The sequence below is a fragment of the Astatotilapia calliptera genome, chromosome 20, assembly GCF_900246225.1.
Source record: "Astatotilapia calliptera chromosome 20, fAstCal1.2, whole genome shotgun sequence".
In the NCBI taxonomy this organism is placed as follows: domain Eukaryota; kingdom Metazoa; phylum Chordata; class Actinopteri; order Cichliformes; family Cichlidae; genus Astatotilapia; species Astatotilapia calliptera.
In genome coordinates this window covers 21,065,260-21,088,404 of record NC_039321.1, presented here as the reverse complement: position 1 = coordinate 21,088,404, position 23,145 = coordinate 21,065,260, and the positions used below count along the sequence as shown (strand labels likewise).

The 23,145-nt window shown below is 40.4% G+C and overlaps 1 protein-coding gene across 6 annotated transcripts in view; it reads right to left on the bottom strand.

The window, feature by feature from the left end:
• Positions 1-20,979, bottom strand: part of mib2 (MIB E3 ubiquitin protein ligase 2) — a 35,955-nt gene extending 14,976 nt beyond the window's left edge. Inside the window, exons 1-7 of one of the 6 annotated variants that reach the window (XM_026153260.1) lie at positions 17,632-18,065; positions 17,333-17,413; positions 9,176-9,574; positions 7,965-8,136; positions 2,156-2,262; positions 626-820; positions 212-354 (exon numbers count right to left, since the gene is read on the bottom strand). In XM_026153260.1, coding sequence (XP_026009045.1) covers positions 212-354; positions 626-820; positions 2,156-2,262; positions 7,965-8,136; positions 9,176-9,574; positions 17,333-17,413; positions 17,632-17,731 — 1,197 coding nt within the window. In that variant the 5' untranslated portion in view covers positions 17,732-18,065. The other 5 variants (XM_026153258.1, XM_026153256.1, XM_026153255.1 and 2 more) reach the window with 5 other exon arrangements.
• Positions 20,980-23,145: the final 2,166 nt, after the last annotated feature.

Genomic DNA, 23,145 nt, shown 5'->3' with positions numbered 1-23,145 from the left:
ATGCTGTGTTCTAGAGCCACGTGCATTTGAGGACATGTTTGTGTAAAACATGAAGCAGTTCATATGGTTACAATGGAAACCTGCTGGAAAAACCCAAGGAAGAGCACTATGTACGTCTGTATTGTATTAGAACTCAATAGGGAGTTATTTAAAGCTGCCTATAGTCAACCGGTATTATGTTTTTACTTTTTCTAGCGGAAGGCATTTGTACCTCTGCCATTTTGGGGTTCCATCCTCCGTGGCCCTCCTGCATCTGCCGTAGGATGTCTACCTCCAACAGACATTTGACCTTGTCACCCTGCTGGAAAGAATGGCCGTCTGCACTCTCCTGACGCTGCAGCTCTGCGTGCTCTCCTGGATGAACAGGTGTCAGCGTCAACAAACAGAAACTGACTCGAATTTTTTTTCCTAAGCTAATGATAAAAATAGCTTGGGTTTAAAGCCAGTATGTAATCAGTTTCTCAGTGTTACAGTATTACAATGCCACACAGAAGTACTGATAAGCACTGATATACGACATACAAGACATAAGTTGTTTACATCAAGTTAAATCAAGTTTCTGAGCCACTAAATAACTTTAAACTTTCTAAGGAATGCATACTTGAATAAAGAAAGTCTGTCTTACCAAGTTTTGGTAGGTGATCTTTGTAATAGAAGCCTCCCTGGCCATCTGTCACATATTTCAGGTCTACCTTGCCCTTGTGGCCCATTCGGTAAACATTAGTGGTGCCATTAGACCAGGTGACACTGGCCACGCTGCGACCAGACTCGTTGTCCCAGCCACGAATGTCCACTACCTTCCCAACCTTACCCTCCCCACCTACACACACACACACAAAAGTGCAGAAACAAACACAGATATAATGCAAGAAACACCAGTGCATCAGTTTATGGGAAAAATGGGAAACAAATGCAGTGAAAAGAAAACAAGCTCAATAAAAGAAGGAAAGGTGGTTAGTTAGACGACCGTGGTGTGATGCAATGATCAAAAAATAAATAAATAAACATGAGTGCAAACAAAGTGAGAGACAAACATTTCATTGTAGGGGCTGCCAAGTATCACAGACATTCATTATGATTTTCTACAATCACTGTCAAACACCTGACAATTTCCTCTTTTTGATTTGAGTGAAACCAAAGGACCAAATAATCAAACAATAAACACAAACCACATTATTAATGCACGTGTTGTGTCACAGGATAATTTCAGATCCATACATCCAGCTGTATGATGTAAATAAATCCTTGCTATGCCATTTAAGTCATCAAGCTGCTTCAGCGCCTAAACACACCAACTAAACCAGTGACCTGTAAGACAACACGGTAGGCTGGGAAGACACTGAGCATGCTCAGTGTGTCTTTTATGCACTTAGAGCATACACCATTTAGGCCTGATGAGTGACTTAACCGAACCCCAGGGCACTGATTTCAAAGGCACCAAAAGGACATTTTGACTCATTCTCCTTAGAAAGAAAAGGGAGCGTTGCTATTCTCACAACCCTGGACCAAAAAAAAAAAAAGAAGTCGTCTAAGGACACGTTGCCATTCTCTATTTCTTTAAAGGGAACGTTTACAGACTTGAATTTAGCCCATCGATGTGGAAGATTACTTTGAATTAAGATTTTAACTAAACATCAGCCAGCGTAGGCTGTTTGGATCTGAAAAAAAAAAGAACATGCAACAGCGAAGTCAGTATACAGTATATGACAGAGTTAAACTTCAGCCATTCGTGGAGGCAATAAAACACAATTCAATGTCTCATATATTCTTAACTCTCTACTTTATCTAAACTAATCTTTTTTATCTAAACTATGACCACAGACTTCAGGTGCAGGGTCTTTCTCAGTTTATGCCACTACACAATGATGGAAAAGAAAAGGCAAACATTCAAACAACGAGGACTCAACTGGGACTCTCAGAGACGCAAACAGTCAGGCACATCTGTGAGACAGACTTATATGAGTCACCCGCAAAATAAGTACACACAGACACATGCTAACACAACATCTTACAGGTTAATGAGTTGTGAGGTTACAATGTTATTATGGGCTGTTGATGGTAAAACACTTTGAAGAGGAACATTTCCACACTCAAGCATGCACAGAGTTTGCTGAGTTGCCAGGTTATTGGTATCATTAGCCCACACATCACTCACCATCTTGGTTGCCCCAGTCCCAGTCTGGTCCACGAACCACTTTAACCCCCTGGAAGATTCCTTTGAGGATGATTCGTGGGAGGTTCTGCCTCGGTGCCAGGCTCACCCTGTGACAAGAGCATGAAGACGCAGCTGAACAAACAATCATAGAAAATGCTGAAGGGTGCTAAGCAACCCCAAAACCTTCTCCAAATATGCACATTAGAAGTTCTAAAAATTAAAAATTAACTCTCTTACATATTTGTAAGAGTTTGGAATTAGTGGCAAGGCAAGTAAGAAAAAAATGTAACACTTGCAGCCAATACATTTACTCGTGACAAGAAAACATTTGAAGTTACACAAGATATGACAGTGCAATAAAGAACACATCTGCCTGACATATCAAACAAATGCTACTCAAGGCTGTCTGTTCTGAGAAATGATATCTTACTTAGCAAAGGCCATTTTGTAAAAGGAATTCAAGGACTGTGAATAGCTATGCTTAATAACACACACACACACACACACACACACACACACACACACACACACACACACACACACACACACACACACACACACACACACACACACACACACACACACACACACACACACACACACACACACACTATTAAAGCCACAATATTCTCAACACCATTAACCTTGAACACAATCTGACATAGGTGAGCTAGCCGTATCTACAAAATCAAACATACTTTATGGTAAAAATTTGATCAGATCTTGGTGCAAAAGAGCTGCCTATTCCCATACTTCTCGACGAGATCAAAGCCCAGCTTCCTTTCCAAGCAAACAGCTAATGGGATAAACTCCAAATCATATTAAATCCAGTGTGTTGAAAAGAAAAAAGAGCCTTGTGAGAGCCGTCATCCTCAGGGAGTCTCATAGAGACTCTCGTGCTGGGGTTTCGCTCAAAGTTAGGCTTGACTAACTTCACCCCCATCGCTAGCCAGATTTTCAGGATCCCATATGTGCCACAGCAGAAAATAGCAGTGCATTTTCCTCTTAAAGCTAACCAACAGTGAGTGTGGTCTGAGCTTAGACAGGTCTGTGCCGAGAATGATGTGTATCTGAGCACAGAGCTTTCAGCCTAATCCTAGACAGCAGAGCTATCAGAAAGCAGGGCACCACAGGGCAAATCATAGACAGTGCACGTGCTAGCATCCAGTACTATGTGCATCTAGATAGTTATGCACATGCATATACAACTTCAAACCATGAAGCTGCTAATAACAAATGCCCATTTCCTGATGGCACCATTCAGATTTAGTTTAGAAAGACTGGACAAACTTAAGTATCATGAGCACCTCTACTTATGACAACAATAAGTCAGCTCATTAAGACAAACAAACCTATTATGAAAACATGACCCATGGTTTTTTGAGAGCAGAGAAGATATAAACTGACAGATGTCCCCGTTTTCATGGACAGTGAAACACACGACCTCAGTGTTTCACATGTTTGTTTTTTCAGTACAGCTTCTCTTTCAAGGGATCAAGATTTCTAATCCAGCTTGACCAAATGTCAGCGCTGCTCACAGACAAGATGAGGATCAGGGCAAGAGACCTAAACCTACTGACACAAAAGCTGGATCAACAGTCATCCAAGCAATAGCCTTTGGTATTAAAGCAGTGTAATACACACAAGGATCTACCAAGCAAAGAGAAGTCACATCTGTCAGAAAGACAAAGCTAAACTACGTGTATGTGAAAATACCAGGAGTGTGTCATGCAAATGCATTCAGAGCTTGTATCTCAAAGCAAGTTTAAAATGTCTGTCTTGTTTGCATTTAGAGCCTTTAATGTGTGAGTTGCCCCTTTACAACTGTAAAAACAGCATTAGGTTCCAGACTTATTGGTGATATCTTTAGAAATAACATGTTTTGTCATTATCTAGTACGATACTTGTTTTAATCCATACTTCACCTAGTAACGTACTAATCTTAACACATTTGAGGAGCGTTTTAAACGCTATTTTGATAAGACTGGAAAGAAAAAAAAAATCATTACACATAGTGCTTAGATCCCTAACAAAAAAATGAGAAGGAGAGACAGCTATTTTTCCACCAGGGCTACAACTCTATTCAGTTCTGTCTGGAAGAGGGAAAGCAGCAGAAATCCCTGCAGGACAATAATGAGGATAGTTTGGTTGTAGCTTAAACATGAACACACAGCAGAAAACTGAGAAGTCAGGTGGGGCGGTGAAGGATTAGGCACTGATTTGACCCAATAGGTTCGCATGTGTGGTGCTTGCGTTGGGAGAGCCGATTAACCAGCTGCATACCGACCATCTCCTCGTAAACATATGGCACGCACATATGCTGCTGTGAGCATGTAAACACATGCCTCTTTGTACCATGTAACATATGAATCTTAACTAAATGCAGGACTCGGCAGGCTTTTCAGCGCATTCGGTACATTGCAAAATTATTCCAAAACAACAGCCAGAGGCTAATAACGACCAGGCTTCATGGCTTGTGAGCATAAAACTTCGCCCTGACTCGCTCCACATCTGAGACCTGTTAAAACATGTCTTCAAGGAAGTTGAAAATGTTAACATGCTAATCCTCACAGCTGAGAATGGTAACCATGCTAATCCAGCTAAATCTGTGTAATTACAATGGAACACTCATGTACAGTACATCCGGCTCAGCTCTCACACCACGTTTGTGACGCCGCTATTATATTGTCAGCATTCTGCAGCCGTTTATTACGCTGACCACCGATTGTCCCCTCAGGCCTCCGATAAGGTTTCTGCCAACGGTATGACAGTAAACTACAAATAGATCAAGCTTGCTTAAGTTGCATTTAAAGCCTTGCACATGTTTGACCCACATGAAAGGAGTCCCTCTTAACTAGCCCGAGCCCCAACTTGAGCTTCCTAACATAAATCACAGCTGGCACTGCATGAAGTCACAAACATTATGAAGGCAAGTTAAATTTGTCCTTCCAGGCAAATATCAGTGTGTCCCATGACTGCCAGATTATAAATTCATCTTTTGAAATGCTGTCAGTGAAATATGGGTCAGTGTGGTCCGGAAATAAAGAAGTGCTGTGTGTCTGGCATCACATATTGTCGGCTGCTCTTCTACTTCATTCATTGGATGAGAAAAGAAGTGACTTTCATGTGATGATCTTCCAAATCTGTATCAGTGAGAGACAACAATTGCAATTTAATTTTTCCTCCGATTATACAAATCTCCCTTTGATAAGACTCCAAGATATAAATAGATAGCATTATAATGATATGAGAGAAAAACTGTTACTTATATCAAATGATTAAATGATCTTGGTTGTCTTGTATAATTTGCATTCACTACACTGGCTGTGTGCTGACATTATGAGTAAGCTTGCACTGACCAAAAAGACTCCTCTATAAAAATGCTTCTGACATACATAAACAAAAGTTATTTCTAACTTCAAATCCAACCCAATTTATCACCACTGTGAAAAACACAACTGAATAACAAACAATAACATCTCAAAATTTGTTTTCTAAAAGCTAAAATTTCACTTTAAGGGGGCAGGGCATAATTATAAGCCAGTACATAGTTTTCAGAAGTTAAAGGAATGACTGGAATATTTATTGGGGCAACATAAATATATCTTGTAGTCAAACAACTGAAAATATGTTGAGTCACACTGAAGTTCACCGCCATCGAGAACAATACGTGGAACATTGTGCACTCACTCGCTGTGAGAGCCGTCAATGATAAACACCGAACCACTCAAAAGACAAAGAGCTTCGACCGGTTGGAGATTTCATCCACATCGTGACAGGATAAGGTTGGCTGACTCTGATAGGCATCAATATACCATTTGTATTTTTGATTCTTTAAAAGTCATCTCCCTGAGAGCCAGAATTGAGAGAGGCTCATTGTGTTATCACTCCATTCAAAAAGGTTGCAGAAAAGAGCTACAATTTCTAAATCTCATTCATATTATAGAGCCTAGTATTTATGAAAGGCCATTTCAAACATCTTTCAAATGGAGATATTAATCCCACAACATCCTATTTTAGTCTTTGAAATCTCTGTATTTTAAGATTCTGTATTTCTATTCTTCTACACCGCTTTAAATTAGCATCTACGTAATGTGCCATGATCTCAAAGAACCCACACATAAAAGGTTTCTACAGTATAAATAGTAACTAACAACAATGCAAAACTGTAACATTTAGGTTGACGAATCGCAAATGCTACTTACATTTACTAGCTCAAACAATTTAAAGGTGTTTCTCGTCTCAATAAAGTACAGCCTTATTTTCGGCTTTCTAAGTTTAGCCTTGTCTCACTTTGATGTTATGCACCCTGTATGAGATTGCAGCAATGCCTGTTTGGTAGATTTCAATAACAAAGGCAGGTTGCTACTTGAAATATATCACTACTATATATTTCCTAAAATCATTATCTTTGTTAATGTGTCTAAAGAAATCCCCAACTCAATGAAATAAAAAAAATGAACTGTCAGTGAGTATTAGTATTTACTTGCCCAGTACTGACAAAAGGAAGGCGCTGATGTTTTAACCCACATGGAGGTTCACAGAAAGGTTTTTATTCTGTTATCTCAATGCTGTTCACAGCTGAGCCAAACAAAATTTTGACCTTAATGAAAATCAATAGTTTTGGGGAGAAACTGAGGAAGGAAAAGAAATGAGTTCCAGCTGGTGTCAGAATGCTAAATGATTACTGCAAAGGCCAGATTTCACTCAGATGTGCAATTGATGTGCTGCTCCGGTACCATACCACCTATCCATAGCAGACGAGTACAGACCTGACCAAAATCTAAAATTCCACTTTATTAACAATACGTCTCATATTTAATTAATTAAAACAGGATTTCACAGATCAATGCAGGAAAAATCAAGCTGCACATTCATAAGCAAAGGTGTAAGAATGCATCTGTTCATCCCATTTTAAAATAATGTGCTGATTGTGAGACTTAATTTTTTTTAATTTTTTTTTTTTAAAGGGTTTTAATAGAAATCAAGATTACCAAATTCTTGGGCCAAAAAACAAACAAACAAACAAAAAAATAAAAAACTTTTGAGAGGAAGCCATTTGTAAGAAGCCATGATTCATGCACCTATTCTGAGCATTTTTCGGGCAACAGACTCAGAGGAATTAAATGGAACTGTGTTGGACCTGGACGGGACTAAACTATAGAAGAAATCTGGGTCATACATATCACCTCGTTAAAATGAGAACAGGCCATCCAGCTGACATTCAGACAGTGCCTGGAGCAGTTTGGAGCTCTACTGTGAACTGATGCAGAAGAGTGAATTCTGAAGGGAGAACTCACTCCAGTAAATCTGGATACGTAGGACACTTGGAATCAGCTCACTAAACATTTATCCCCAGCAAGGAGGCGTGCAGTTTGCACGATGCCCACTTTTATACCACAGGTGTCTTGTGATGACATTCGTTAGAGTTCGTGCGGGACCAGCCATGCTCTGCTGAGGTCATTAGAATTGTGGCTGTGACACATCCATTTTTTAATGGTTGTGTCACCCTCAAATACTAACATCTTAACACATAGCACTGTAGACTAACTACAGCCGCAGCCAAAGCCCAAACAATAACAATAACGCTGAGGTACAACATCACAATCACAAGCAATAGTGGCCGCATGATGTTGTTCAGAAGACTCCAACCAGACCTACAGGAATGTATGAATTCCAGATTAAGATTAAGATTTGAGGAAGCCATTATGAGGCCAACACAATTTGAAAACAGCAAAGTAGCAAAGACACCATCATTAGAATTAAATAAGGATCAGCTGTGCTGGAGAGCGAGCAGAGTTGTACTCACGGCTGGGAGTGTGCTGTCTCGTAACGCTCGAAAGCGTGGCTCAGGTCATGCTTGTTGTTCATGTAACACTGGGTGCACAGGTCGTAATCGAAGCACACCTTGCACTTCCATCGCATTCCCATGATTCCATGCTTCTTGCAGCTGTCACAGATGATATTGGAATGACGCACCCCTGGAGTGGAAAGTGAGATGTTGAGTGGGCACAACAGGCTTGATGTTTCTTTTTGTATTTTTGTTACAAAGAAACATATGTTTTGACAGAACATGTCATAACCTTCACAGCAAAGAGGACACTACCATTCATTCCCCCGTGTCTAAGTCAGTGAAACGTTTAAGGCATACGTCACATCCTTGATGATGTTACTTATTGCAGAGGGTAACATCATGAGATGTGCAAAAACTGAGGCACAAACAGCATGTGCCTCAGGCCCCCCACCCCCTTGGCTCCTCATCTCTTCTCCTCCTCTTCTTTCGCTCCATTAATTGAAGGGCAAGTTTTGTGAGGCAGAAAAATGTTGCTTGAAATGGAGCAAAAATGCTAATGAGTCCTGCATTAATGTGTGTGTCATTCAAGTTCAAAACTGAGCTGGATGGCTGATGGCTGAAGATAAGAGATGACTTACTGTACCCCGCTTTCTTTAAATGGGCCAAGTAAAGGCTACGTTCACAAAAATACAAAGTGTGTAAAGAGAATGTGTGTAAAAATAAATAAATAAATAAATAAAAAATACTACATGGATCAACTACATGGATACATTTTTCACTTTTTATCAGAGCCTTTCAAGCTAGTGCTTGGCTTTAAAAATGCTGAATTATCAGGATAAGATCGAGTTCAAGCATTTACATAATTATAAAACAAATCCTGATCAAATGTTTTTTTTTAATTTAAAAGAAGTATTAGGATTATAATAACACTATAATTCGTAGCAAACAATAACTACCTACACAAATTTGAACCTATTAAAAGCTTGGAAAGTAATCTAACCAAAGGCAACATTTTATTTTGAAGGCGCTCTTGAACATCAAAGCTTCTAGCATTTTCCTAAGCTGGAAAAAGCAGAAATAACCATTTTAACTATGAATTACTGAAAGGACTGAAAACAATACAATAGCATAGTATCGTTTGGTATAATAACAAAACTACAATCACACTTGTGCCATGACTCAAAAGTTTCACAGCAGTTTCATATGACTTTAATGTAATCGCTTACCAATCTGAGCGTTATCATAAAGCAGCAGGTCATAGGCACCCTGGTAGCCAGTACGGTAGTTGGTTCTCGTGCCGCTGTCCCACTGCACCACCACCGTCTTGTCTGGAGTTGTAGTGCTGCCCTGACGCCCGATCTCCACCACAGTACCCACATGGCCCTCACCATCATCTTGGTTTCCCCATTTCCAGTCCAGGCCGCGCACAACACGCATGCCTACCTCCATGCTGCCTCTTTTGGGGCCTGGCCGACAGGCTGAGGGCAACGTCCGAGGCCTGGCAACGCTGTCACGTCCGCTGCTGCTGCGCCTCCGGGGCTTCTGAGGTGCAGAGCCGGCTCGTGCCGATGGTACTGCTGGTAAGGACGGCACAAGGGTTGTTTCCGGGAACAGATCAGGGGTGACTGAAGGAAAAAAAGGATAAAAAGCATTGAAAGAGCAGTCACAGTAAAATGCTCCAAGTACAAAAGAAGTTGATACATTCCACTCCTGCACCAGTGTGTTTTACTACATGCCTATCAGTGTTTGCTTGGGGACTTGAATAGCAGCATGCCATACGTCCTATTAATTTCTTAGCAGTGTTTTACTCTTAGTGGTGGATCATTCACTGGAGGTCTTGCTGTGCATGATGGCACACTTGTGGAGAAAGCAGCTGGACATCAATGCTATGCCCTCCTGCGCTAATCAAGCCCTGGCCGGATATGTGCACATGTACACACACACACACACACACACACTTAATTCCTTAGCAGGACAACATATTGGCCTCATTCTTGTCCTGAACGTCAACTCATAAGACTGAGCTAGTAATCATGGGGCAAAAACTGAAAACACATAAGGTGAGATCTCTGAAACAAACAAAACAGGCATCTTTTAAGTGACATAAACAAAGTTACAATTTAACAATGAACAAAACTCTGAGTTTATGTAATTGCTAATGAGATAAGTATTTTGTCTCACAAAGACTGGCGCTACTGGTCCAGATACGATCAGGGGTTAAGCCATCAAGTTGAACTTCCTTATACGGGGGTTTCTTAAACACAGAGTTAATCACAAGAAAAATCTTACCCACACTCCCCTAGCCTGGGCTTGTTGTCATATTCTTCATGAACAAGTGAACACTAAGCTATAACAGCAAAAAAATCAAATGCAAAAAAAAAAAAATAATAATAAAATCTCACAGTATTCCTCAGTAAGTAGGGAGTAATCTGCCTAAATCTCCTTAATTAAAAAGAAACAAACTTTTGCCGTAGGCGAATAAATTAATTTAGGTTGTTTTTTCAAAAGAAACCAAAAAGATTAAATTTTGTCTGAAGGAGAAAACATTTCACACAGCTGACTGAGTACACCAGTGGTTTAAACTGATGCTGCTGGGTGTTGGAGACTACAACTACAAGTAAAAGGAAGTGGCATTTACAGTAAGGGAAAGCTTGAGTCAGCAGCACAGAAAGAAACTTCTGCTGGAGACCATGATCATCAGCACACATCTAATTACATCCATTAATCACATGTGGCACATCAGATCTACTCTTTTATACACCACATCATTACATCTCCATCACAATTTAAAGTATTCCTTGTTTATTAAAGCAATGCTATTTAAATATAGTGTGTCTCAAATAATTACCAGGTCCTTTCCTACAACATGCAATTCAATAAAGAAGAATTTGAAGATGTCATATCTTCAGTTCTTTGGAAGTACACATTCTTTTGGTTGCCATTATTCACTGTAAAGCCAGGCTTATACACACACACACACACGCGCACACACACACACACACACACACACACACACACACACACACACGGCCTGCCTCCACATACAGCACTACCAAAGAGGCCTCTTGTCTTGCTGTAATGGAGAGGAAGGAAATTTACTTAGACAATGCAGGCATTGTAACTTGATTGCTTTGGATTTCCAGGAATACCAGTGAGACAACAGCCCTGGACTTACCAATAATGGTGGTAGACCCTAAATCAGTCATTATTTTATACCCCTACAGTTACTGACACAAACAGAGACACTAGTAACAGCAGTCACTAGTAGTGACTGGTTAAACTGGAAGTCAGAACAATAAACAACGCAATAACAGCTTATCTGTGGCATATCAGGCATGATATCTGACGACAATCTCTAAAAGATGATGTGGGTAGTCCATAACTTCCCTGTTCAAAGAAACTATTATTTTAAATTAAGCAGATGATGAGATTTAAGCTTTTTCTATGAACAGCTCAAACAGAGAAAAAATAAATAAATAAATGATCTTTAAATCCACAAGTCTGTGCATATTTGTGGGGAAAAAATCCTTAAACTTTCCAAATACCCTCCATTATTTGTTCATGTTTACACCCAACATGTCTTTTAATATTGAGCCTAATAATACACCCATAGTGTTTATTAAAAGATAAACAAAAACCTTTATATAAGAGGGCGGACAGATGTTTGTAAGAAGCTGAGATTACACTTGCACGCTTATTGAGATTACAATGTCATTTAGGTGGTGACTGCTTAAACATAAAACATATGGGATGTAGGGGATAAAAGGAGGAAAAGCAGGCTGCTTATACTCCATTTTCTGTCCAACGTGACAGCTTAGCCTCTTTTGTGCACTGAAACAACATCCCAGTTATCTAATATTTCAGCGTGCACAGAGAGGAGCTGTGAGGGGCAGTGGACAGCCTTCATGAAGCTTCCCAGCATTCTGCACATGGATGCAAGTAAGAAAAGTGCTGGACGACAACACAATCCTAACTTATTCAGAGCAACAGAGTCAAACTGAAACCCTGGAGGTCAGTATATTTATACCACAGTTAAATCTGCAGTGAAGCTGAGTAAAGAAAAAGCAGTCAGCTGTCTTAGCATTCAGTGTTAGAAGCTCTGTATAATAATAATAATAAAAATACCAACCTATCACCTACATTTAAAACTGTTCTGCTATCCACACATACCCCCCCCCCCCCCCCCCCCTCCAATACCACCCACTCCACAGCCCCCTCAGTGTTCCAGAGAACCCAGCGTGACTACTGATATCTTATCATTATTAAATAGTGCAGTACTGAGAAGTAGACTAAAACATAGTGGATTCACTGGATCGCTTTACCTACGCAACTAGGTCATTTCCAGTTTCACAATTTAGTGCTGAGGAAGGTGGTGTTTTTGCCTGTGGAAAAGCTTCATGAAGATATGCACAGTGTGCACAAACGGTGAACACACAGCTAAAAGCTGTACTTGGCAAACATAATTAATAAAATATCGCCATATTCTTTAATCCCAAAGTATTTTTTTTTTCTTTTATGTTGGCAGACGGTAGCTTCCAGCCTTCTTCTCAACACACCAACTGCAAAAAAAAAAAAAAAGATCACAGAATCCCAACATCTTAGGCAACAAAGCTGCTGTTTAAGAATCCTGAAAATAAGAGTGAATCCTGTTGAAAACGAATCACCAGCCCTCAAGTGAAGAGCACACTTTTACCTCATGGAAACATTTCAGAAAACGGTGACTACCACCTTATGCTTGACAGCAAAGCGGTACGGATGTAAAAACAATTCAGCATGCTCTTCTATTAACAGCTTCATGCAACTTCAACTTTAAAATTTACTCTATGTTTTCATGTATTACTACATCTCATATGTAATGTTGCAAGGCAAATACAAGACCGTGCCAACAGACTTAATGATGAAATTTACTGTCAGACTTTACTACTTCATTAGTGCTCCACCAGCCAAAATTCTGCTCAGGGACATACAGACAACAGCAATTAGTAGTTGCACAGTACCAATACTGTGTTTACATTTATAGACATATTTTTTAAAAATCACCCACAAATACATTTAAATAAATACCAGACAGACAGTTCTTTCAAACCTAATCAGCGCCTGTAGTGTCGTTTATGATAACAGCAAAAAAAAAAAAGGAGTGAGCTCATGGCATGACTTTATGCATAATGTAGGACAGAACAATAAGCTTCTCAATGGTGGTCTAGGTTTGAGAACACACAAAAGATTGTAGCCACAGTCTACGAGTTTTACAAAGCATTACAACCAATAACAATGTGAGATATTCTGAATCATAGTTTCCAGATGTCAAACTCTGGAGTGTCACCACATTTCGACAACTGCAAGCGTATATCTAATTAGAGCGAACAGGTGCAGGTGCAGCATGAGCTCTTTTATTCCAGAGGTCGGCTCTCCAGCGCGCATTCCTTGTACGTCTCTCTATGAGAGGCGGGGGTGAAGGCAGTCATGACAAGGCTACCTGTGTTGCTGAAATGTCACTGCCAATCTGCGACAGAGGGCTAAGACGGCCTGGATTACAGATCTCTGCCTGCAACAACAGATGGCCTAGCTTCCGTCATACACGCTGCTGAGGGCCAATCTGGGAGAGTAAGGTCCGTCACACAAACAACAGGCAGACATGCCAAAATTACACACAGCAAAAACAAACACACACATTTAAAAAAAAAAAGTAACAAAAAAAACAAAAAAAAAAAACAAAGAAAAAATCCTCATTGAATTATTATGTGTAGCAGCTGATCACAAAGCAAACAGCAACACTATGTCTAATTTATTTGTGCATGTATGTTGTTTGTAAAAGTAACTCAATGCTAATAGCACCCTTAATTGATTTCTTTATCTCATACAATAAATACAGAAGTTGCAAAGAAGAAAGATGTATATATTACTCACTGGTGATATTTCTTCTGCTAAAAATAGGAAATGCTAGTCAGTTCTTCTGTATTTGTACCATTTTTATTAACTTATTGTTTACTGAAATAAAGTTAAATGCAATACAGCATAAAAAAATTAAATAGGAGAAATGATACTGATAGATACTCTGAGATTTTTTGCTGTTTGTGAATATTAACATTCACCTAAATGTATCATTAAATGAAGTGCAGCTGGGAGCAGGCAGCGATGGTCATAAATCGCACTGAAAAATAGTCCATGATTAGAGAAGCATTTCAGAATCAGTATTAATAGTAAACACATGTCCCCACTTTAACTTAAACAAAGACTGTTACATAATCTTCAGAGATGTAGGCTCACAGCCTGATAAGCTATCTGAAGACATCGATGAAGCAGATACTACATATTTACACTTCTTTATCCAACCATCAGAAAGACCCAGTCCTGCCCTCTACTTACTGAGCAGCTTCAAAATGGAAAATGAGTCAGGAGTATTATTATTGGCAGAGCCAGCACCATCAGATACGTGCTACTGTGCAAAGCTGCAAAGGCCCAGTTTGGCTGCGCGCCCAGAGACACATGTTCAAATTGGCTTATATCCTCGATTTCATTTCTAATAACAAGAGCCCGTTTGCCTGTACTGATATTCCTTTCATCACTGTCACCGGACCAAAATGCTTACCAAAGTGTAATCTATACACAAGAGTTTAATATCAGCTTTAATATCAGAAGTGAGTAAAAGCCTGCTGGAACTAGTTTACGTCAGAAACATCTGGAGGCCAGAGGAGTTGCGGGAAAATCAATAAGGACCGTGAGTAAATAATACCTGTACAAAAAGATTTCTCCAGCTTAGGTGTCGAGATTAAAAGAGAACTCTCAGTTCACCGTTTCAGGTTTCTGCTTGCCCTAGCTTACTTGACATAATCAAATGAGAGCAGGTCATATAGACTTAACAGATACACCAATCTCACAGCCTCGCTACAGATATGAGATATAATATTGCTCATTTTCTTCTAACAGCATTTCCTGACCACTGCGGGCTTCCTCAGAAGGACAACGATCCTTGCTACACAGCAAAAACAGATCTGCAGCAGAGTGCGAAACACTACAAAGAGCACAAGGTGTTGATCCAGACTGACTGAGCATCCACAACAACAAGCCCAACCCACAAAAGACCCCAGCCCAAAATGAACAGGATCCATTATTGTTTGAAAATGTTTAGTTTTACAGAGGGCATATGCCTCAACAAACAGATACTAAAAGTAAGTATTTCCTCTATATTTATACATTTAATCATTTCAGCTGTACATTTTTTTAAAGGTGTAGTTTTTATTTTAATTTTAGGTAACTAAATGTTTTTAGTTACCGGTCTTCACTCATCACTATTCTCCTTGTGGCAGTCACACAGGACATTACCTAAGGTCCTGTATCCATCCCCTCATATGTCAGAGCTATCGCCCTGCACAAGAGGAGCCCACTATATTATATTATTAGGCAGGCGATTTTAATTTTGTGGCTCATCTGTGAAGATCTTCAGTTCCACAATTCCAATATATGATGACCATGCACCTCTTAAAACAAATTCACACTAAACTCTTTGTTCAAAAGCATACTTAGAAAGCTTAATGGCTACAGCTTGACTCTCACAGACGTTTCCAGATAAGAAAACTTCAACCCTAGAAACTTTTATAAAAGACATCAAAAAACTCTATGACAGCACTGTACTAATCATATTATACCGCACGATAATGATAGTCATACTCACTTCCCATGATCTTTAGTCCACTTTTGAACATGTCAGCAGCTGTAGGATTCCAGTTTGCTGTGACACCTCAAGCTTCAACTACTTTTATCCAGGATCTACTAGCAAGACCATGTGAAAGCTCCAGTCACCCCACTACCCCACCTTTCTAGCACAGTCTCAGTATTTGGTTTGCTGTGAACTTTGATCTTTGTTTTGGAACATGCAGTTTCTCTCTCTCTCCCTCTTTTTTTTTGGGACAGATGACAGATGTTGCTCAAGAACTACATGCGCCTGACACCTTATCTGGGGTGAAAAACATACTGATTCGGTAAAGAAATAACTTAAAAAACAAACAGTGCAAATCCCACAAGAAGACTGTTCTTTTTAGGTAAACACATTACTTTGTGCTATAATGAGCACTGTCACATCAGAGGTACGCGAAAGCTTTGATCAGTTCATGTGTTTGCCAAGGGTGATCTTTCATACAATGAGCTGAACTCACACAAGTGCAAGTCCAATCAGGGCCGGCATAGACCTTAAACACATCATTTTAAAAGTCAATAGAGAGTCACATGTGACTACTTGCATTTGATAATTTGATTTTGTATTAATGTCACCTACAAAAACAGGGGGACATTAAGTCTTACCCACTGGCTATACCTGGCTCGCTCCATTCTCGTCTTAAAAGCTAAAAATCTATGCAGTATTCTCCGCATCACAAAAATCCTCTCTAAAAGAGTCTACTTATTCGACATTTTTGACAGCACTCCCTACAGCTCTGTAGTCATTGCCTATACTAATACTGTTGAAGAACTGTGATTGGCTTCCCTGTAACTAAAATTAAAATTACTTACTCAACGTTGACACCTCATACTGAGATTATTGCAAGATCATTGCATCTGCAGGTCAGGACAAACATTTTTCGTATTGTGATTGTCACCCAGCTGTTACACAAAGAAAGAAAAACATACTGGCTGAGTGAGGTAAAGAAAAAACCTACACATAATCAGCGCAATTGACGACAGGCCTAAAGTACAGAATCAATGCTGAGTCAGCATTGATTCTGTACTTTAGGTATTTGTATATCAAAACATCCAGGCTGTACTAACCTCACCTGAAACATATGAACTTTTAAGTCTTATCTAGGCCAGTGTCCATTTATTTGATCGAGTTTAGTTCGCTTCACCAAGCACGCAGTGTTGTGACAGCTACTTCTAATAAACGCAAATGCCTGTGAGATGGGGAGAACAGTGATTAAACAACCGGCATTTGTGAATCGACACACTAAAATCCAAAAGCACTTGCATTACTTTGACAACACGTACATTAGCGTGATGCAGTGCCTGCAGGCCAGGACAAACATGTTTAGCCATTTATGTGACAGATTGGTTATAATCAAACAAAGATAGCAGCAGCCAAGCGGCCAGATGTCTGCCTCAGCACGACTGCTAGCTTTACTACAGATTGCAAAGACATGTGGCACAATTGTAGTAGCATGGCCGTGGACACATGCTGGCTGCATGTATGTTGCACATGATCAGTTTCTCTGTCTGGGAGCTAAACTATGAAATCAGGAAATATGTCTACCATATATTGCTGGGGTTTGAAATATGAACAGAATGACAGAATGGATTTCAATATTTTACACAAAAGGCAGGTAGCATTGCTTAAATGGACATCACTGAAGCTGCATCACTTGCTACATAATGCATACCCCATTTAGCTGGTTTACCTGTTGGTATAGTGATGTGCAGCAGGGTGAACACAGAGACCGACAAAAACAGGAAGGAGAGGAAGCAGCTCCTACATCCTGCTACATAAAAACATCAGAGAATGAAAAATAAGCTACCAGTGGTCCCACCAGCTTCCAGCAAGGAAAATATAAAACGCCTCTTCAGCACTGACGCCTCGTTCTGATGCACTCCCTGAATGAACCGGAGGAAGGAGGAGGAGGGTATACTGGGGGGCGGAGGAGTAGGACAGCCAGCATGTCTTTCAAGAGATATCATATGCACTTGCAAGCAGACTTACAGAACCAGCATCCTTCTGTAGTGTACAGACAAACAGGCTGTAGAGGATCAGAGCTGAAGGAAGAGGAGAGTGCCTTGCTGCTGGAGGATGCAGCCAGCATTTAGTCCTTTGTGCGTTGTGTCAGCAAGGATTACCGCCGTGGAGGAGGAGGAGGAGGAGGTGAGAGGGAGGAGGAAGGCCAGGAAAAGCGGCTGCCTGATGAGCGCTGCATTCAGCTTGACGTTCCCGTGGTCTCACATAAAAAACAGGCCAATGGGCTTTGCTCTGTAAAGGCTTCCTCTGATGCTATACTCCATCACTGAGGGACGTGAGAATCGGCAGCACGCATGTGAAGCTGACACGCTGTGTTTACAGAAACAAAAAAAAAAAATATGCAAAAACACATGCGCATCAAGCTCTGCATAAGGATGCACAGCCCTCTCTTTCATAGCCCGTGGGGACAACATTCGCTCTACTGCCAATAAGCAGACAAGCAAAGGACACAGAGCAGGGGGGAGGGGCATATGCTTCAGGGGGAGGGTCTGGATATTGTGTTTTGTGTTGGGAGATTGCTCAGGGAAATGGAAAGGGGTGGGGCTGGTTATGGTTTCTGATGAATGGGCATCTGCCACAATCCTCGTTTTTTGTTTTTTTTTTGAGTCGCAAACAGGTTTGTGCAACCACTGCTAGTCAGATAGCAACACCAGCCCAGAGATTCCTCCAAGCTCACACTGAGAAGAGACGGGCATTTGTGTGTGTGTGTGTGTGTGTGTGTGTGTGTGTGTGTGTGTGTGTGTGTGTGTGTGTGTGTGTGTGTGTGTGTGAGAGAGAGAGAGAGAGTAAGAGATTCCCAATGCTTTCCTAGCTTTGAACAATTATCTTCCAATGTGGCTACAGCTGTAGGAGACATCACCAATATGGATCCAAAAGTGAGCCAATGACACTCTGTCCATGCTAGCACACACATGAATGTACAGATAGTAATGCCAAGATGCGAAAAGACAAGTGCAAGCTTAGGAAGTACTTGAGACCCAGCCATATAATGAAGTTTATTACACCACTCTTGTAAACAAAGCTCCTGCTGTCTGTGTAATAGACATATATATATAAAAGGAAGCATTCAGTCACCCAGTTCCTCTTCCAGCAGACGCAAACACACACAAACATGTCATCAGATGTCACCTGACTGGGAGGACTGCTGAAATAAAAGCCTCGTTAGAGGCTGTGAAAAAAGATGTTTTAATATAGCTGCAAGACATGTCTGATCAACCAACTGTCCCAGCAGGTACACTGGCTTTATTTAGAACCTTGATTTTATTACAAAAGACAACAGGGAACAGCAAACACATTTAGCACTGCAAAGAATCAAACGCTCACTTCTATTTATGTCCTGGGTACTCAGGCCTGGAGTATGAGACCAAGGCGTCCTCACTGCTCAGTCCAAATGCGTGCCATGAATGCAAACATACTACAGATGAAACGGTATGGAAATTTAGTGTGATGATGAAAAATTATGAATGTTTGTTTTTCCACAGAGTGAAAACATTCATTCACTGTAATCATTTAAAGCTCCAGCACATCAGCCAAGTCTGATACTAGGTTATATCCAGTGACCCCCACCCCCCAGGAGTAATTCACAAAGCTACAAATTAGTCTTTAGAAAACTGTAGAAACTGCAATGAGCCCAACAAGTGGCATAAATACAGAGGAGGCTGTATCTGATTTTAACCCGTTTCTCCAGTTGCAACCCCTTTACAAGCGTAAAAACAAACAAATGCCAGGTTTGAAATAATAATATTTTGGTCAGATGACTTAACTATGCAACATGTTATGGTAATCAAAAGCTAAATAGAGCATGCAGACATGCAATTAATCTGGCAGCAGAAGAATCATGTGTAATTACAAGAGTGGGTTAAAAAAAGCCTTCTCAGCAATGCTCTCTGTGTTTCTGGACACCACAACCAAATCTGATTAAGTTTCCCCTTACACCCTTAAATGCAAATATAGCCACACTTTACTTTTTAGTGACACCCATCAATCAATTTCTTGACAGATCACAATGGCAGCAGGAAAGCTACCACAACACACAGACCACAAACACCCAGAGGTGGTCCAAGACCAGATGAGATCTAATAGCAGCAGTGTGTTCTTTGTCCAACCCAGGGTTTCCCCAAATTTGATGTGCCCAAAAAACTCAAATGCAAGGCAGTAGGGGCAATCCTGATCAGACACGGAAATCACTTAAAATGGTAACACAGGACACAATGGAGAAGCAACTCCTTCCACAAATTGGAGCTCTTTATCTTGGCTCACACTCAGCCCAGCCACTCCACAAAAAAACAGTCATTTTGGCAATTTACATTAGCAAATACAAGTACACTTTTAGCTCAGGATAACAGAAATAGTGACAGTTCAAACCTTCAACCTCAACCTCACGCTCCATTTCACCATCACTAGCTGTAAAAAAAAGATTCAGAAACACTGGAACGCCTTGGACCAGCTGATCCTGGCAGCTGTGGTTTTGGAAATGACAGAAAGCTGTTCCCAAAGGGAGAGCCAAAAGAAGATTTAGAAGACCGAGTGAGGGAGGTATTACCACGTGCTACCTTGTGAGGATTCAGGAAGCCACAACCAGACCTGGGAGGGTAACATCCTAGGTCAGGTCATTGTCCAAATTCGTCCATTCTCACATGCAGCACACAATGGGTAATGTCCAATTTCAACCACAATGTTTAATGTGCTCCAAACAGCACATCCACTGGGTAATGGTTAGCGAAGTTCTGGGCTGCAGTTTTCTTCACCTGAGGCGCTGTTCCATCCCAAGAAAAATTCTATTTTCTGGCACAAATGCTGCACTCTAAAACATCAGCAAAATTAGACTGTTTTTGACCTGTGGATTGCTACACTTTGTTAAACCCATTACTGCACTCGTGACACTAACATCAAGCTCTGCTATGCGATATTATGCATGCTTGTCAGCCAAAAATCCCCTTTTTTAGCTTAGTTAGAAAATCTACTTAAAAAGACAAGAAATGACAAGAGATGTGGAAACACTCAAAAGGTCACCATATTTTCCATCATTTACAGAATGTATCATTCCAGCCAACAATGATGGAAACACAAACCATAACAGGGTCACTGAAATCATTAATTCTAATAATTGCTATTTTAAAAAGGCCATGTGTTGAAGAAAGTTTCAAGCTTCTTCCAAAAGTTAAATCAAAGAGCATAATACCTTACCTTGGGTATTTCCACATAATATTTTCCCCATTTGTTCTCAAACGCAGTCAAGTGAACTGTTTCTCTAAAACACTAGCCACAACCGTGATGTAGGAAAGCGAGCAGGCGCTTCAGGTTATTACTGTAATGTAGATTTGTGGAACCAATAAGAGACAGAGACACAGCAGAGGGCTGAAACTATGCTGCCGAGTAGGTGTGGCTGTCCAGTTATATGACCAGTTGCTGCTCCAGTGTGAGGCAGCTGCAACTGAGCTCTGATTCATCACTAACAAATGACCAGAAAGATGACAGGTGTTAAAAAAAAAACAAAAAACAGTGCCACAGTCTTAGCACCTGTCAGGATAACCAGACACTGCAACATCAATGACAAAATAATTTCTCTAACAGTGCCCATCATTCATTCTAATAGTTTTTATTCTTATGCTCCCACAGTTCTGTCTTTTTCAGCATTTTCAGTCAGGTGACAGTGAATATAAAGTTTGACCAATGCTGATGGATACAGTAAAACAACCATGACACCCAACAAACTGAAAGTAAGCCTCCTTGTTATCGACTCCCTGACCTCTCATGTGATGAAGGCGTGACACTAAACACCTCTCACAATTTGCCGGCTTAATTATAGCAAATGTTATACAGATTGTTACACTTTAAAGGCAGTCCAAAACTATTCGCTCTAGCTTAAGTGTGGCTTTTTTGAATTGACAACTGAAGTTCAAGCAGCTTCACCACAGTATAAAGATGCTGTGATTATAACAGGAAAATTAACGTAAGCCTTTCATCTTAAAGGCAGCTGGACAGACTCACATCTGTGTTCTTATTTAGTCAAAACTGTGCCGTGACACACACAGAGAGACCTTTTTTCCTCGGTAAAACAGTGACCAGAAATCAGCGTCGCTTTTTTAGGGATGGCTGGATTCTGCGTATTACTAGCTTCTCTAACGTTAATGCTAGCTAGCTAATTCATGTTTGCCCAACCTGTACTGGTATATTAAAAAAAAGAGGCAGCTTATTTTATAGGTGGAGCTACTCACCGGGTCTTTTCCACGAATTTATTTTGCAGTGAAATAAAATTCCATATTGCTGCCTGCTATCAACGCTGACATGGCTTGCTTCAAGGCAAATAAGTATTTACAATACTGAAAGCTTTTGCTGCACACAGCCATGACAACACGCCCATGCGTTGCGTCACTGGTGCTACCTTCACGTGCTCCTCGTGAAAAAGGAAACAAATCTTCATTCAAATACAAACTGTGTATACGATCATCGGCCACTTTATTGGGTATACCGGTTCAACAGTCACGTTAATTAAGATATCTGGACAGCCAACCCATCTTATATTATCAGCTATGGCAGCAACTCGAGGTGTTTGGGTAGATAGACATGGTCAAGACGAAGTTCAAACCAAGGATCAGAATAGGGACGAGTTGTGATTTAAGTGACTTTGAACGTGCCATGTCTAGTGGTGCCAGGATCTGAGTACTTCACACTGTTGATCTTCTTGGATTTTTCTGCACAACATGTTGTCTGATTAAAAATGTCTTGTTGATGACAGAGGTCAGGGCACAGTGACTGTAACTCGAGTAACCACTCGTTACAACCAATATATACAGAAGAGCATCTCTGAATGCAAAACAGCACAAACCGGCAACAGCAGCAGAAGACCACACTGGGTTCCCTTCCTGCCAGCTACAAAGAAGAGACTGAGGCCACAGTTCACAGAGGTCAAATTGGACAATAGGCGACAACTCCGCAGCAAGTGTGGGATACTGCCATGTAAACATGAACCTAAATCTCTGAGGTATGTTGTCAGCAACCTGCTGAATTTATGCCACAAAGAATTAAGGTACTTCTGAAGGCAATAGGAAGGTGTAACTAATGAAGTGGCCAGTAAGTGTGTTTTATAACGTTTGACTTCAAATAATAACCAATCACATTTGTCACCTGTGTAGCTTCAGTGCAAAGAAACAAGAACATTTGAAGTGATAATGCTATTTTAAAAAAAACAAAACAAACAAACTTGCTTTAGAAACACAATAAATGGGTTAAAGGGAAAGCAGAACTATTTGAAACAAGGTTATTTAACAGTCGTTCACTGAGCTGACTTATATTTCACGTGTCCTTCTCGTCACCTAAATGAAGTACAACGAGTCACATAAGCTAAATGTACCTTACAGTTCATCAGTATTTATAGGATGCCAACATTTCAATAGCATTTTCAATGCATAATGTTATGGTGCTCCACTGTTTACAGCATTTACCAGATGGGAGTGGCAGTTGTCAACATCCAGTTCATTT